Raw genomic sequence first — 18,142 nt, 5'->3', positions numbered from 1 at the left:
GTACCTTAGTCCTCAAACTGATATCTTTACTCTTGAACACTTTAAAGAGATGTTGTGCAGCAGATTTGTCTAATGCAATACATCTTTTGATTTCCTGACTGCTGCTTCCACGAGTGTTGACAGTGGATCCATGCAAAATGAAGTCTGACAACTTCAATCTTTTCTCCATTTTATTATTTATTGATCCAGTGGTGAGGATTTTTGTTTTCTTTACACTCAGGTGCAACCCATACTGGTGGCTGTGGTATTTGCTCTCCACCAGTAAGTATTTTAAGTTCTTTTCAATTTCAGCAAACAAAGTTGTATCACTTGCATATCACAGATTATTAATGAGTCTTCCTCTAACCCTGAATTATATGTTCATCTTCATATAATTCAGCTTCTCGGATTATTTGCTTAGTATACAAACTGAACTCCAAGGAGCACTCTGGCTGTGCTTCATCCAGCACAGATCTATTTGTTCTTTTGGCAGTCCATGATACTTTCAATATTCTCCTCCAACACCATAACGCAAATGCATCAATTCTTCTATGGTCTTCCTTATTCACTGTACAGCCCTCACAGGTATATGAGGTTATAGAAAATACCATGGCTTGAGTCAGGTGTACTTTAGTCCTCAAACTGACATCTTTCTTTACTCTTCAACACTTTAAAAATATCTTTTACAGCAGATTTGATTTCTTGAGTGCTGCTTCCATGAGTGTTGATGGTTAATCTGAGCAAAATGAAGTCTGACAACTTCAGTCTTTTCTTCATTGATAAGAATGTTGTTTATTGGTCCAGTGGTGAGGATTTTGGTTTTCTTTACATTGAGATACAATCCATATAGAAGGTGGCGGTCTTCATCAGTAAATATTTTAAGTTCTCTTCACTTTCATCAAGCAAGGTTGTATCATCTGCATATCACAAGTTGCTAACGAGTCTTCCTCCAATCCTGATGACATATTCTTCTTCATATAACCCAGCTTCTCAGATTATTCTGCTCAAACAATTGCCTCTTAGTCTATGCACAGGTTCCTCGTGAGCACAATTAAATGCTCTGGAATACTCATACTTGGCAATGTTGTCCATAGCTTGTCATGATACACAATCAAAAGACTTTGCACAGTCAATAAAGTACAGGTAAACATCTTTCTGGAATTCTCTGTCTTCAGCCAAGATCCATCTGATGTTAGCAATGATATCCCTCGTTCCATATTCTCTTCAGAAACTGGCTTGAACCTCTGGAAGTTTTCTATCAATGTATGCTTGCAGCCATTTTTGTATTACCTTTAGTAATACTTTACTCACATGGGATTCAATGATACTGTCCAATAATTTCCGCATTCCGTTGGATCACCTCTGTTTGGAATGGGCACAAATACGAATCTCTTCCAACCAATTGGCCAGGTAGCTGTCTTCCAAATTTCTTGGCACAGATGAGTGAGTGCCTCCAGTGCTGCCTCACTTTCTTGAAAGATTTCAATTTTTATTCCATCAATTCCTGGTGCCTTGTTCTTTGCCAATGTCTTCAATGTAGTTTGGACTTCTTCCTTCAGTAACATTGGCTCTTGATCATATACTACCTCTTGAAATGGTTGAACATATGTCTTTTTGATACAGTAACTCTGTGTATTCCTTCCATCTTCTTTTGATATTTTCTGCATCATTCAATAATTTGCCCAGAGAATCCTTCAATAATGCAAGTCTGAGCTTGAATATTTTCTTCAGTTTCCTCAACTTGAGAAATGCTGAGCGTGTTCTTCCCTTTTGGGTTTCTAACTCCAGGTCTTTGCACATTTTGTTATAATATTTGACTTTGTCTTCTTGAGCTGACCTTTGAAGTTTTCAGTTCAGTTCTTGTACCTCCTCATGTCTTCCATTTGCTTTTGCATCTCTACAATGGACAGCAAATTTCAGAGTCTCTTCTGCCCTCCATTTTGGTCTTTTCTTTCTTTCTTGTCTTCTTAATGACCTTTTGCTTTTTTCCTGTATGATGTTTTTTATGTCATCTCCCAACTCTTCTGGTCTTCGGTCTTTACTGTCTAATGTATCAACTCTGTTCCTCCAATGATCTCTAAATTTTAGTTGGGATATATTCATGGTCATATTTTTACTCTTGTGGACTTGTTTTCATTTTCTTCAGCTTCAGTCTGAATTTGCATATGAGCAATTGATGATCTGTTCCACAATCTGCCCCTGGCCTTGTTTTGGCTGATGATATGGAGCTTTTCCACCATCTCTTCCTACAGATGTAGTCAGTTTGATTTCTGTGTATTCCATCTGGTAATGTCCATGTATATAGTCATCTTTTATGTTGGTTAAAAAAAGGTATTTTAAATGAACAAATCATTAGTCTTGCAGAATTTTATCATGTAATCTCCAGCATTGTTTCTATCACCAATGATTGACCCTTCCTCTTTGTTTCTAACCTTTGCATTCCAATCACCAGTGCTTATCAATACATCTTGATTACATGTTTGATCAATTTCAGAGTGCAGTTGGTAGAATTCTTCAATTTCATCCTCATTGACTAGTGGTTGGTGCATAAATTTGAATAATAGTGGTATTTACTGGTATTCTCTGTAGACACATGGATACTATCCTATCACAGACAGCATTGTACTTCATGACAGATCTTGATATGTTCTTTCTAATGGTGAATGTGACGTCATTCCTCTTCAATTTGTCATTCCTGGCATAGTAAACCAAGTGATTGTGAAATTCAAAATGTCCAATACCAGTCCATTTTAGCTCACTAATGCCTAGGATGTCAATGTTTATGCGTTCCATTTCATTTTAGACAATTTCCAATTTTCCTACATTCATACTTCATACATTCCATGTTCTGATTAATGGATGTTTACAGCTGTTACTCTTTGTTTTGAGTTGTGCCCCATCAGCAAATGAAGGTTCTGCAGTCTTTTCTCCCATGGGCTTTACTCCATTCGCATCATCACGGTCAACTCTACTTTAAGGGGGCTGCTCTTCCTGAGTCGCATTTTGAGTGCTTTCCAACCTGAGGGGCTTATTGCCTGGCATTATAACTGACAGTGTTCTTCTGTTATTCATAAGGTTTCAGTGACTAAATATTCTCAATTAGTCTGTCTTTCCTTCTTCCTAGTCTGTCTTCATCTGGGAGCTCATCTGAAACCTGTCCACCGTGGGTGACCCTGCCAGTATTTAAAATACCTGTGGCAGAGCTTTCAGAATCACAGCAACACACAAGCCACCACAGTATGACAAACTGACAGACGAGTGGTAAACGGCTGTCCATAGCCTGTTCATAGTTAAAAGTCTTTTTATAGTCAATAAAGCACAGGTAAACATATGTCTGGTATTCTTTGCTTTCAACCAAGGTCCATCTGACATCAGTAATAATATCCCTCATTCCACATCCTTGTCTGAATCTGGCTTGAACATCTGCCAGTTTCCTCTCAATATACCATTGCAACCGTATTTGAAATTATCTTTAGCAAAATTTTACTTGCATGTGATATTAATGATACTGTCTGATACATTTTTATATAAATAAAAGGAGAGGGAAGAACAGCAAAGCTGGCATGCTGTTTGCCCATATTGAATCTAAAATCTCTTATATCCAGCCTTCACCATTAGTACTTAGTGGAGGGAGTGAACATTATTCAGAGATAAGGGGAAAATGCGTACTCTCTGTGGTGAAGGAGAATAGCCTTCTTCAGGTGCGGGGGCCCACCATGCCTCTGGGAGGTCCAGGCTCACAGCTCATGCTCTGTGGCACATGCTGTCATATCCGGTCCTCCTGATAACCCTGAGCTATGTTCTGAGCCCCATCTCTTGGTAAGAAGACTGAGGCTTTGGTTGGCTGGACAAGCAGCCTGGGCCACACAGCTAGCATGGAGTGGCCTTTGGATTCCATATCCCCAGCATTTCCTTTCACTGAGCACTTTCCTTTTCCCAGCTCAGATCTCCCAAAGTCATTGCAACACATGACACTAGCCACAGCTGGGCAATCTCCCAGTCATATGCCCCTCACTAACCCCAGCCACTGGGACTCCACACACAGGTCAGAGGAAAGAACGGGATCATCTTCCTCATGAGAACACTCCTTGGGAAGCTGGTAAGAGCAGACAGAGGAAAGTGGGTCCCTGGAGAAGGTGGCCCTGACCTGGGGCCCATCCATACTGCCCTAGGGTAAGCATTAAACTAAAACACAAAGGGTGACCTGGATTCACCTGGGGACCCAGGCTAATGTTCTGAGCATGTCACTTCCTGCCCCAGAGTTACATTTTTCTCTCGGCAAAAATAGGGACAATAGCCTGTGTCTTGCACATCTCATGAGGTAGTTGTGGGGCACTGCTATAAGTTTAAATTATTCTATAACTTGTAGAGGAGCCCTGTTATGGTGCTGGAGAATTAGCACTGGACTGCAAACTGCAAGGTTAGCAGTTCAAACCCACCAGCTGCTACTTGGAAGCCCTATACAGAGTTATGAATCCGAATTGACTTAATGGCACTTAACAACAATTTAACTTGCAAAACTCACATTTTGAAAGCATTACATACAAGTATAGAGTCCTGGTGTGGCTCTATAGCATAAGCACCGGACTGCTAATCATAAGATCAGTGGTTCAAACTCAACAGCTACAAAGGATTGCTGAGTTGGAACTGACTTGATGGCACTTAACAACAACAAATAACATACAGTATAGGAAAAAAGATTTCAGCATTAATACGTTGTTGCTGTTAAGTGCTGTCAAGTCAGTTCCCACTCATAGCGACCCTGTATAGGGTTTCCAAAGAGCAGCTGGTGAGCGTGAACTGCCAACCTTGAGGTTCAAACCGACCTTGTGGTCTAGTGCAGTACCCTGCAGTGCCACACACCAGGACTTCTTTACTATTATTGTTGTTTGTTGTTAAGTGCTATTAAGTCGCTTCTGACTCATAGCGACCCTGTATAAGTTTTCCTAGGAGTGACTGGTGAGTTTGAACCGCCTATCTTGAGGTTTAAATCAACTTTGCAGTCCAGTGTATTAATCCACAATACCACACCAGAACTGCTCCCTTACTATAGATAACCCCAAATTCATTAATACGCAGATATTGGACTCCTGGTGTGGTGTTATAGGATCAGTATTGGACTGGGAACCATAAGGTCAGCAGTTCAAACCCATCAGCTGCTCCTTGGAAACCCTATACAGGGTCGCTATGAGTCAACACAGACTCGAACGCACTTTACAACAACAACAACAACAACAACAAATGCCTATTCCATTGAATCACCTCTCTGTTAGCTAGATATCAAGTCATCAAGGAAGCATTTCTTTATAACCTGGTTTCAGCCTTTTGCTCAAACCTGTCTTCTTATGCCTCTTCAATGGTCACCTACTGGTCTGATCAGCCCTATATCCTCTCCCCTCTTTTCTAAAAAGTTGAGATTGACTTTTGGAAACCATTCTCCATTCTTTGGCTTCAATAGGGTTGACCCTAGACACATGTGTACACCTATACCTATAGACACAAACCCAGAACTTTGCCATTAGCGTGGCCCACTCTGCTGATGTAATAATTGGTCCACCAGAGTACATCAAGGGGTGTCTGCTGAGGCTGTTAGGAAAGAGAATTATGAGGAAGTGAACCTGGAGCTATGGAGGCCAATTGGCCACTTCACTAGAAGAGTGGAGCTATCCTTGAAGAATGTGGAAACAATACAAGGAAATACCAAATCGAGGCACTTCCAGGTGTGCCTAATTAGACCTTTCCCTGGACTTCTTGGCTACTCGAGTCTACAAATCCCCTTTTAAATGGAAGCCAATCTGGGCTGGGGTCCTATCACATTGCTATTTGAAGGTACAAGAATCCATAAACAGCTAGAAGGGCTGAATCTATGAGATGATGCTCAGTGAAGTTAAAAGGGACGTCCTACTCTGGAGTCCATGATTCTAAGTACACATGGTCTAGAAAGGGTTGTAGCATAGCAGAGACACACAGGATGTGAAGGCCACAGTGACTATTGTTGTTAAGTGCTGTTCAGTCAGTTCCAACTCCTAGCAACCTTGCATAGGGTTTCCAAGGAGCAGCTGGTGGATTTGAACTGTCGATCTTGTGGTGCACAGTCCAGTGCTGATGCTACACCACACCAGGTGTCTTATGTTGTTGTTAAATGCTGTCAGGCCAATTTCTATGGCCACTGATAAATCCAAGGGGAATTAGGCTGGGGGACTGATAATAGGGGAGCTATCCCAGGTACAGAATGTGTACAAGTACACCATACATTATTTCCAGATATGTTGAACCCCTTGGTCCTTGGAGCAGCTGGATCATATATAGTCTGAGAAGCCTCTTTTACTTATTTCAGAATGATGTAAAAATGTCATTGTTTTATGTGTATGTTATGATGTGAAAAGAATTGGAAGCAATGCCTTAGAGTGCTGCCCTCAGTGTGGAGGTCATGCTAGCCAGTCACTTTGGGGTCAGAATGGCATCCACTCAATGGTTAAATACCATTAACTGCAAAGAATGGGATTCTATCTGGTACAATCAACCCATCAACTTTTTCTTAGACTATAGCTGGAGGCAGAGTCAGAGAGCAGGAGCCCCATAGAGAGGGAGACCAAAACTTTGTGGTTGAATGGCATGCTCAAAGTATGGAACTGGGGAAACACTGAAGTGAAGTAAGGCCTAATTATGAAAATTATGGCAGACCAGTGGGTAGATTCGCCCCATCCTCCTCTGGGGAAACCTCAGTAATAGTCTATGGCACCTGGCAGACACTGCTGATTTCTCCAAGTCTTTCTTCTTAACAAAGCCTCAATTTTGTTTCAGTGGCAACATGCCCAGTCTCAGGGGATGAATCAAAATATGTCAAAGCCTAGTAGGATAACCCCAGTCCCTTTGCCAATGGCAGACTTGATGGTGATCCCATGACCCAGTTCTGGATGGTGGATGAGGGGATGTCAGTTGAGGGCTGTGGGAAACATTTTCTCACATGATTTAAACATGGTTACACAGTATTATATAAACAAGGAGTCCTGGTAGCATAGTGGGTTGTATGTTGGGCTGCTAACCACAAAATCAGCAATTCAAATCCACCAACCACTTCTTGGGAGAAGGATGAGGGTTTCTGCTAACATAAAGATTTATAGTCTCAGAAACCCTATACAGGGTCACTATAAGTTGGAATGAACTTGATGACAAGCAACAGTGCATGATATGATAAATGTAATTAATGTTAATGAATTATATACTTAATAATAGTTAAAATAGGAAACAAATATTTTACCACAATCAAAAAAAAAAAGTCAAGAAGATTATTCTTTCTCCCACCCCATTTCTTTCTACCTTGGCTACTTTTATGTGAAGACATGAGGGTAAGTCAAAAGTTTGGCCACTAGGGTTCCTGTGCATGTGTGCACAGGTTTATTCCAAACAAATGTGTTCAAACGTGTCTCTGCAACCAGTGGATGTATGCACACAAATACTCTCGATAATACACCTGTCTTAGTCTTGTTAGGATGCTTTACAAAAGGGCCAATCAAAACAGTGGCTTCCAAGGAGATATGCTGGGACAGTTCAATTCAAAGCAGAGAGGTCAGCTCAGAAGGTTATGGCAACTGTTTTTTGGGATTCCAGTGGGATAATCTTGATAGATTTGCTTGAAGGACAAAAGACAATTACAAGGACTTATTATGAAGAAAGTTTTTGAAGAGCAGAGCAGTAGCAGCAGAACCAAGAACCAGAGCAGGAGACAGAGCAGTGCATTTCCCAATCCAAAGAGCAAGGAAAGTTGAGTGACTTTATGTAGGAAGCATGCTTGTGGAGTAGGGTGCCTCCAGGCATTTAATGGGAGAGCTAGGTTTGCTCACTCACAGAGCTAGAACCAAGAGTCTTCAGGCCAAGGCTTATGGTGGAGTACAGTGTCCTGTGGGTATTTATCAGTAGCTGACTGGAACTGTGTCCTGAGCATTTTCTGATCCTGTACTGTAGTCTGACAACTCCCTAATAAACCCCATAACTAACTGTATGCTGTATGAGTTGTGTGTGGCCATTGCAATGAATTATTGAACTCAACTGAGTAGAGAGCATCATGGTTAGATGGTTAGAGCCATCATATATTTTTGCAAAGTCCAATTCAATAATTCCAAAATGTTTGTGAAAGGAATGCCCTGAAAGTTGGTTCATTCTAAACAGGCTGCTATTATTATGAAGCTTGTCCAAACTATTGCCCATCTCCCACCCACCCCCCCCAAAAAAAGAAGAAGAAGAGCAGAGAGAGAGAAAGTTAGAGTGCCAGGAAGTAATTGGAAAGAAATATTTTTTGGTTTGGGAGCCAGGAAATGTCAAGGAAACAAACGTGGCTGTGATTTACACTCCATCTCCAGTTGTGCCATGGGATTTAGAAATAGGTATCTTTATTAAAAAGTACACAATAGAGCATTCATGACAAGCGACAGACTGTCTTGCTGTGCTATGTTGTGAAGTTCCGTCGAGTCGATTCCAACCCATAGCGACCTTGTATAGGGTTTCCGAGGAGCCGCTGGTGAGCTTGAACTGCTTACCTTGCAGTTCAAATGGCTTTGCAGTCTGGTGCACTAGCCCATAGTGCCACATCAGGACTCCTTAGGGGCTTAAAAAGCTACATTTGATCCTGGGTTTTACTGTAACATATATGATATATGATATTTATACATATGGATATATGTGATGGTTGGGAAAGATAATGTTTGGATTTTATCCAGTCTCTGAACTTTTCTTGTTTTCAAACTGATTGGTCTGGATAAAGGGAGTCCAACTGCCCACAACAAATTCATTGTAAGCTAGAAATGGTCTCCTCTGAATACAACTAAATATTTCTTTAATCCTTGCAATAAATTTTCTACTATAGTACAAAAGTTATGCACTCTACATTTAAGCTTTCATACACTGTTAACTATAGATATAAATACTTGAGGGTGGGGTGGGTTGGTGACTTAGGTAACCTATAAAGGCAAAACACCAAATGCTTGTTTCTGAAACATATTGAAGGTACCGTTGTAATGACTCATGTTTATAAAATTGTGCTTTTATATTCTGAAAACTAGAATTTCTATTTTGTATCCTGGAAAGGGTCTCTAATAATCATAACATGAATGGATATTTTTCTTTGTAGCTTTAATAGCTACACTATCAGGGACATCAGCCAGTCCCAGAAAGAGCTATTTCAGTTCTTTTCCCAAGGGAACAAAGAGTGGGTCCCAGATTAATAGTGGGTTTTGTTGGCTTGTTTTTTACAAAAAAAAAAAAATTCTCTGAAATGAAACTTGTGTGTGGTTGGTAAGAATTTCTTTTCTTTAATTTGGACATGCTTTCTGCCTCTGATATTCTGACAAGAAGTTTGTTGGTTAAAAAGACAAACTGATCCTCTCATATATACAACTCCTTCAGTACTGGCTTAAAAAAATCTTCACTGAAAACAGAAGTGAAAAACCTATTGTTTCCGTTAAACATTTTCAGATCAATATTTACTGGTCCTTCATATTTAATAACTCAAAAATATCTATATATCTGTTTAAAGGATGGAGGCACTGTGGATTAGGCATTGGGCTGCTAACCAAAGGTTGGTAGTTCAAACCCACCAACTGCTCTAATGGAAAGATGAGGCTGTCTGCTCCCATAAAGATTTACAATTTCAGAAACCGCAAGGAGCAGTTCAACTATGTTGTTGTTAACAGTTGAGTCAGTTCAGGGTCACTCTGAGTTGAAATCAACTCTATGGCAGTCAGTTTATATCCCCTCACTTGACCAAGGATTCTCAGTGTCATCCACTACGCTGGTCCATTTTCCATCTTAGGAGAAAACTAGAAAAACTAGTGACAAGAACCAACTGCTGCTCTGGGAGAGGCATTGCATCCTCAGCAGGAACATCCAGCAACCAGAAGCTCAACCCCAAGAATATTCATACTGTGTCATCTTTGACTTTCCACTGATGGGGAAAACCAGAGAGGAGTTTAAACTCCAAGATGAACATACTTCTCAAACACTAGGAAAAAAGAAGAGTGAAAAAAGAGTAATTTGCTACAGTTTGATGAACTTGACCTATACTCATGGCTGTAGTAGCTCAAAAGAGGGAACGAATCTTTACATCGAGGATCATTCCACTTCCTCAGTACACAGGATTGATAGGCATAGGCAACTTAGACAGTGGATACCCAAAATGGGGGGGGCTACAAAGGCAAGAAGTGACTGGTTTACAAGCTTTCAAGAGGGAGCCTAGTTTCAGAGGGTGCAGGGGAAGGTAGAATCTCCACTGAGATTTCCAACCAGTCTGAATAGGACTGATGGAAAGAGATGTGAATAAGACTCTTGTGGTTCAATAGTGAATAATTGCTATCAGGACTGACTGTGAGTGTTTGAAATGTAAAGGTAGATGTTTTGTAACAAAAGGAGGGGAGTGGTTGATTTTGTAGTTCAGGAGATGAGGACCTTGGGACCATCAAGGATGAAGAACAGAGTGTGTGTGAGACCCTATCCAGAGAGGCAGTGACACCAAAGATGGAGATAAAGATGATGATGACCTGGAGAGATGGAGGGGCTGGGGACTCAGGGAGGGAGAGGGGCTGTGTACTGATGGCAGGGGGCGTGCAGGCTTGCAGGGTGTACCCTTTGGTTGTTTGATGATGTATGGAGGGGATTGTAATCATTGCAATGAAACGAAATACGATAGGATGAATGTAAAGCTGATGTTCTCCCATGTAAACTATCACTCAATTCATAATAAAAACTTATAAAAAACTACTGAGCTCTGACTACATTTAGGATAAACACTTGACTACCAACCACCAGGTAGGCAATTCTAACCCACCAGCTGCTGCTTGGCAAGCCTATACAGGGTCTCTATAAGTCAGAACTGGCTTGATGGCACTTAACAACAACACAGTGGTAGTAGTATGTTGTGTCTTGGGCTAACAGGCTCTGCTGAATGGTATAGCAACTTCTCCAGGATTATAAATTTTCCCTTTGCCTTTCTAATAAAGAGCTTGGGGGAGAGAGAGGGTGAAAGAGAGAGAGGAAGAAATGGAGAGGGAGAGAGAAACTAATTTTGTCCAGTTGAAGCACTATAGTTTGCTTTAGTAAAATTCAGAATTACAGGAGGAAGTGTGATAAAGCAACTGAAACTCTTTCCAGGCTGCAGTTCAGGACTTGAGCATCAATGGTTCACACTCATGGCTGCTTTCCCAGGACCCTTCCTTATTAAAACTGACATAATTTGTAAGCTCCTTGTAAAAGGTTTTACTGGGATTTCTCATTTACTCAATCAGGGCTGTGGTTTATTTTTACTACTAATAAGAAGAGCCTCCTAGTAGAAAAGAACAGCCACAGTTCTAGCACTGACAGGTAGAAACTTTACTGTCCCTCCATAAATCAATTCAACACCCTGGTCTTTAGGGATTTGCCAAAAGATAATGGGAGGCAATTATGAAACCATCACCAAGGGTTGCCAGCAGAGCTTGGGAGAGATTTCTGAACTCTGCAGACAATTTCAAGGAGGGAAATAGGAAATCATTTCATGAAGTAGCATTTTTTCCTAGAAGTTAGAAGAGATGTAATGTTGGCTTAAAGTTAAAACCCAGTTGCTGCTGATCCCATGTGTGTCAAAGTGCAACTGTGCTCCATTGAGTTTTCAGTGACTAATTTCTCAGAAGTAGAATATCAGGTCTTCCTTCCATGGTGGCTCAGTTAGCAGCTGAGCATCTTAACTGACTGCTCCACCCAAGGACTAGGGCTTTCAGTGTCTAAAAAATAGGAGTGGTGAGCAAGGAGGTATGGTGCACTGTCTTTTTCTACTCTGCCTGCCCCTGACCTCTCCACCCCTAAGATTCCAAATAACCTAACCAAAGGTTACAGAGCTCAACAAATTAACAAAGAACACAGCTCAGCACAGTTTAGGCAATTCATGGTAAGAGGTACTCCCTCTCCTTTGCTTTAAAATACTGTCTCTTTTCATACTACAATTAAAGATGCCCAAGAAAGCAATGGCTTGGGGTCTTGGGAAGCCACCTTCTCCAGGAAGAGGAAAATGGCACAGGCAAGGGTGGACAATATGGTTAGGAGAAGCTTTGCTGAGAGCAGCACCAGTTCCAGCTCACTGTGCTCACCCAGTTCTATACAGAGGGAGACAGCGGCACAAAAGGTGGAGGTTTTGATCTACAGGATGAGGGTTCTGAGAGCCCAAACACACGATCTACTTTGCAGATACACAACAGCAATCGTAACTCTCAGAAGTGGCAAAGTCTCATCTAATACTTCCAGAAGGCTTGCTGTAAAAATCATGATTCCCACATACAGGATGAGGAAAGGCAGGATTTACTGTCCACATTGATCAGTCCACCTGAAACCAGACTCCAGGTTTTCTGTCTCCAAGGGTTTTTCCTTCTTTTCACCCTACCAACTTAATGAGGCCATTTCCTCAGAGATCCACTGCACGAGGTGTGGCTCAGTCTCAAAACTTGGAGCTAGCATCTCCAGGATGGGCAGCTCCGAAGCTAACTTTCATTGGGCATTGGGTGGGTGGAGCTGGGGTTGGGGAGTAGAGTTAATATTGCAGGGAGTTGGGAGTCCTGGTGTGGCGCTGTTGGATTAGCACTGGACTGCTAATCTCAAAATCAGCAGTTCAGAACACTAACCGCTCCTTGGAAACACTGTACAGGGTCGCTATGAGTCGTTTATCAACAACAACATGCTGACCGGAACCCTCTCAGGGCCTGGGCTTCAGTACTGTTTTCAGTTTCCTTCCACAGGGCGCTGGCCCACTTGGGCCTACACTTCTAGTAGATCAGTGTTGGGAAGAGTAGCTGCTGCTGGTGAGAGGAGTCACCACACTCCAGCAGGAGAAGAGGAGACAGGCGCTCCCAGGGTCAGGAAAGGCTTGGCTGAGAGCATACCCCAGTGGAAACACGCCCCCAGGCCTGTTATTCCAAAGCACTTGGTCTTTCCACTCCCTCCTCCTGATAGTCCCCAAACAACCCTTCTTACTCTCTTTTCACGTGGCCGCCCACCCAAGAACAGAACACTGAGGTGGGCCTGAGACGGACCCACCTCACTATCCCTGCCCAGAAACCCAGAAGTTGCCTGGGGCAGCGGGAGCAGAGAAACACAGGACCCCCTTGGAGACTAGACTACCACCCCAACCTCAGCTCACACACACCCGCCCCCTTACCACCACCATCCCCAGCTCACAGCCCCCACCCCCCTCGAAAGAACTCTCTCTTCCTCAGGAAGACTGACACACTACACCCCGGCTTCATTCTACTCTACAGCCCGACACACAACGCACTGGGCACAGAGGCCTCTAACCAGACCAGTCCACGGCCCTGCCCCAGGGCGCCTCACCTCGCGCAGCAGGCGCTCCAGGTGCGGCTCGGCCCAGGCAGCCAGGACTCCGGGTGGACCTACGTGCCGCAGCAGCTCCCGCTCCTCCTCGAGTACTGCCACCCTGCCCTGCAGGGCAGCAGCCTGGGTACCCAGCAGTAGGCAGGCGGTCGCTGAGCCCAGGGAAAGCAACAGGCACAGTGCGCTCACCACTCGGGCCCCAGTCACCGGCGTGGGGCATCCCCTCCCGCCGCTGCCCTTCGAGCCGCAGCTCTCCTGCGCTTCGCCACTAAGCTCTCCGGAGTCCATGGCACGCTCCTTGTGGCGCGTGGGCTTTCCCAGGGGGTGGTGTGGAGATGAGAGTGCGGGCTGGGCGCGCGGGGAGCGGGCGTGAGAGTTTGAGGTACAAGAGCGGGCGGGCGCCGGGTTCAGCCTCCGGGCAGCTGCTAAACACAGCGCACACCCCTTTATCCGCCGCCAGCTCCACAGCAGCGGCCACTTTGGGCAGTTTCCTCTATGCAAATAGACCCTGCTAGAAAAGGAGCCGGGACCCACCCAGGGGAGGAGCGGCCCAGCTGGCCCAGCAAGGCAAGGGGCGGAGGCAGGAAGGGAGCGAGCTCCTTGGGGCTGCCCACTGATACCTGGGACCCAGTGGGCACCCCACATCTCTACCCTCACTTGCCCAGGCACGTGGCTGCATCCGCTCCCACGTGCACACCTCAGTCTATTAGTCGTGTCCCTGAGGCTACTCCAGAGGTGTGAGGTGTGCAGGGCAATTCTTCAGGCCTTTTGCTGCCGACACCCCGCGGGAGTACCATCTGGGTGCCTTGGGAGCATTCTCCTAAAGTGTGAATTAACCTTTCTGACACTTAACAAAAAGTTCAAAACTTCAAATCCTGTGAGAAACTTAGTGGATTCGTCATAGATGGTGGCTTAGCGCCACTTGGTGGCCGAGAGAGACCTCTGCACACTCAAATTAAGAAATGCAGTCTAGGTTGAGATTGTTGTTGTTGTTGTCAGGTGCCATCGAGTCGGAACCGACTCATAGCGTTACACCAAGCAAAAAGATCCCTTTTAGCAGTTCAATTCTCTCATCATTTATAATGTGTCAGAAATGGTGCAGGTAGCAGAAATGGCAAGACATTGTTCCTGACCTAGTAAGGGCTTTTACTTAATAAAGCTGAGACTATAATACATGGAAAAGAGGGGGGAAAGAACTCCCAACTTTTATTGAGTTGATGGTTTAATTCTGTAAGGGAAACACAATTTGGCAAAAAAAATGGTCCCAAATGCACGACATGTAAGAATTCCAGGGTGGTGCAAACAGCTATGTGCTAGACTATCAGGCAAAAGGTTGGAAGTCAGGGATACCTCAGAAGACAGAACGTCACAGTCTGCTTCCAATACTATGAAACACTGTTCTACTCTGACACACAAAGGGCTTCCATGAGTTTGAATCAACTGGACGACAACTAGTGACAACGTACCACATTTAACCTACACTAAGACTTTGTTGCAAATTTAGAGCACAACTTGAAGTCCAGAGAAAAGAATGAAATTCATTTGCCCCAGTGACCCTGACAGTCTTGGCAGAAAGAGAGAGAGAAAATGAAGTCAGGCCAAGTTTCCTTCTTCCCCAAATCCTACCAAACCAAAAACCAAACCAATTTTCATCAAGTCAACTTAGTAGTGACCACATAGGACAGAGTAGAACTGCCCCCATAGGATGGTGTGGTGCTGCAGGGTAAGGCACTGGATTATAAGGTCCATTTGAGCCTCAAGTTCGATGGTTCAAATCCACCAGCTGCTCCTTGGAAACCCTATACAGAGTTGCTATGAGTTGGGACCAACATGATGGCACTTAACAACAGAAACAATCATTATGGAAGAAGACTTGTTACATTTTTCTCCCAAGGAGTAGCTGGTAAGTTCAAACCATATTTTGGTTAGCAACTGAGTGCTTTACCCCATGCATCACCAGGGATTCTCAAATTCCTAACAGGCATATAACTCTCACTGCCACCATAATGACTCTGTATAGTTTCTGAGGCTATAAAACTACAGGAGCAGAGAGCCTCATCTTTCTCCAGTGGAGTGATTGGTGGCTTTGAACTGGTGGCTTTGTGGTTAGCAGTCCAGTATCTATCTTACAGTACTACCAGGGATACACGTATCCTAAAATGGGTCACAAGTAACTCTTTCATAAACTCCCATAATAGCCAAATAAATACTTCCCAGACAACCCACTCTAAGGTGGTTATACCTTTAGTCCCACTCAGATGTTGCTAAGTGCCATCGAGTTGATTTTCACTCATAGCAACGCTATATAGGGTTTCCAAGGAGCCGCTGGTAGGTTTGAACTGCCAACCTTGTGATTCACAGTACAGTGCTGATCCTACAGCACCATACCAGGACTCCATTCAACATTGTTGTTGTTGTTGTTGTTAAGCACCGTCGAGTCGATTCCAACCCATAGTGACTCTGTATAGAGTTTCCAAGGAGCAGCTGGTGAGCTTGAACCACTGGCCTTGCAGTTCAAACAACTTTGCAGTCTGACACATTAGCCACAGCACCACACCAGGATTCCTCCATTCAACATCCATTCAACATTAGTGCTCAAAAAATATTTGTTAAGTGAATTAAGGAACGGTAAAAATATGTTTAATGGCTACAACTCATTTTTAAAAGCAATCAAGCAAATATTATAAACTATTTGTGTAGGTTGGAGTCCTGGAGGGAGACTGATAGCATCCGTGGAAAAGAAGACTGAAGATGTCTGAATATAAGGACTCTTTACAAAATGGGGAGATGAAGGAAAACCAATAGGGTTGTTGAAGAAACACCCTCAGAACTAGCAAAAATAGGAGATGAAGGGCTAAGGATGGAAAACTATTATGGGAAGGCTGAAAAGCTTATTCAGAGAGGGTTCCGCAATAGGATGGTGGCTTTTGATAAAGGGACACAGCCTCTGCTCTCTATCTCTGTTTGGGACCTTCCATTGATCAAACCTGCAGGACAAGAATATGCTCAGCATTTCTCAAGCTGAAAGAACTGAAAAAAATTGCAAGTTTCAACTCGCCGTATTGAAGAATTATTTGGGCAAAATACTGAATGATGCAAAAAGCATCAAAAGAAGATGAAAAAAATACACCGTCACTGTACCAAAATGGTCAACCTTGAACCATTTCAGGAGATCAAGAATTGATGGTACTGAAGGAAAACATGCAAACTGTACTAAAGGCATTAGCAAAAAACAAGGTTCTATGATTTGATGTGCTGGTGTGGCGTGGTAGGATAATCACTGGACTGCTAACCACAAGGTCAGATTCAAACCCACCAGCCGCTCCTCAGAAACCATATACACTATTTGTCAGAAATGACCTGACGACACTTAACAACAACAGGAATTGATGAAACACCAATTGGAGAAATTTTTCAACAGACTAATGCAGCACTGGAAATACTCACTAGTCTATGCCAGGAAGTTTGGAAGACAGTTACCTGAACAATCAAATGGAAGAGATCCATATTGTGCCCATTCCAAAGAAAGGTGTTCCAACTGAATGTGGAAATTATTGAACAATATCATTAATATCACATACAAATAAAACTTTGCTGAAAATACTTTTAAAAACAGTTGTATCAATACACTGACAGCTAACTTTATGGATTCAGAAAACAACATGGAATGAGTAACATCAGAAGGATCTTGACTAAAAGCAGAGAATACGAGAAACATATTTACTTGTGTTTTACTGACTATGCTAAGGCATTTGACTGTGTGAATCATAACAAACTATGGATAGCATTGTGAAGAATGGTAATTCCAGAACGTTTAATTGTGCTCATGTAGAACCTGTACATAGAACAAGAAGTACTCATACAAACAGAACAAGGGAATGTAGTTGTTGTTAGGTGCCGTTGAGTTGGTTTTGACTCATAGTGATCCTATGCACTGCAGAAACACAGCCCAGTCTGATATCAACCTCACAATCTTTTCTACACTCGAACCTATTGCTGCTGCCACTGTGCCAATCCATCTCATTGGGGGTCTCCCTCTTTTTTGCTGACCCTCTATTTTATCAAGTATGATGTCCTCCTCCAGGAACTGGTCCCTCCTGGTAATATGTCCAAAGTATGAAATACAAAGTTTGGCCAACTTGGTTTGTAAGGAACATTCTGGTTGTACTTCTTCCAACATGGATTTATTCTTCTAGCAGTCCATTGTACTTTTAATCTTCTTCTCCAAAACCATAAAACAAATATATCAATTATTCTACAGTCTACAAGGAGATACGGTATGGTTTAACACCAGAAAATGTGTGTCAGTGTTGTATCCTTTCACCATACTTATTCAATCTATATGTTGAGCAAATAACCCAAAAAACTGAACTGTATGAAAAAAAAACATATCATCAGGATTGGGAGGAAGACTTGGGAATAACCTGCGATATGTAGATGATACAGCCTTGCTTGCTGAAAGTGAACTTGAAGCACTTGTTGGTGATGATCAAAGAATACAGCCTTCAGTAAGGATTATAACTCAATGTAAAGAAAGTACAAATCCTTACAACTGAACCAATAAGCAACATCATGATAAATGGAGAAAAGATTGAAGTTCTCCTGACCATGGTATTTTCAGTAACCTTATATGCATGTGAAAGCTGGGCAATGAATAAAAATGACAGAAGAAGAATTGATGCATTTTAATTATGGTGTTGGAGAAGAATATTGAAAGTACCATGAACTGCAAGAAAGCATCAAGAGAAGATGGAAGGAATACTCAGAGTCACTGTACCGAAAGGAAATGGTTAATGTTCAACCATTTCAAGAAGTA

General features: G+C 42.8%; 1 protein-coding gene across 1 annotated transcript in view; it reads right to left on the bottom strand.

The window, feature by feature from the left end:
• The window catches only part of COL23A1 (collagen, type XXIII, alpha 1), a 544,452-nt gene extending 530,838 nt beyond the window's left edge, over positions 1-13,614 (bottom strand). Inside the window, exon 1 of the mRNA XM_006873486.1 lies at positions 13,327-13,614. Within this exon, the coding sequence (XP_006873548.1) occupies positions 13,327-13,614 (288 nt within the window). The remainder of the gene's footprint in view (positions 1-13,326) is intronic.
• Positions 13,615-18,142: the final 4,528 nt, after the last annotated feature.

This window comes from Chrysochloris asiatica, unplaced genomic scaffold, assembly GCF_000296735.1.
Source record: "Chrysochloris asiatica unplaced genomic scaffold, ChrAsi1.0 scaffold00242, whole genome shotgun sequence".
NCBI classification, from domain to species: domain Eukaryota; kingdom Metazoa; phylum Chordata; class Mammalia; order Afrosoricida; family Chrysochloridae; genus Chrysochloris; species Chrysochloris asiatica.
This window is presented reverse-complemented; position numbering and strand designations above follow the sequence as displayed.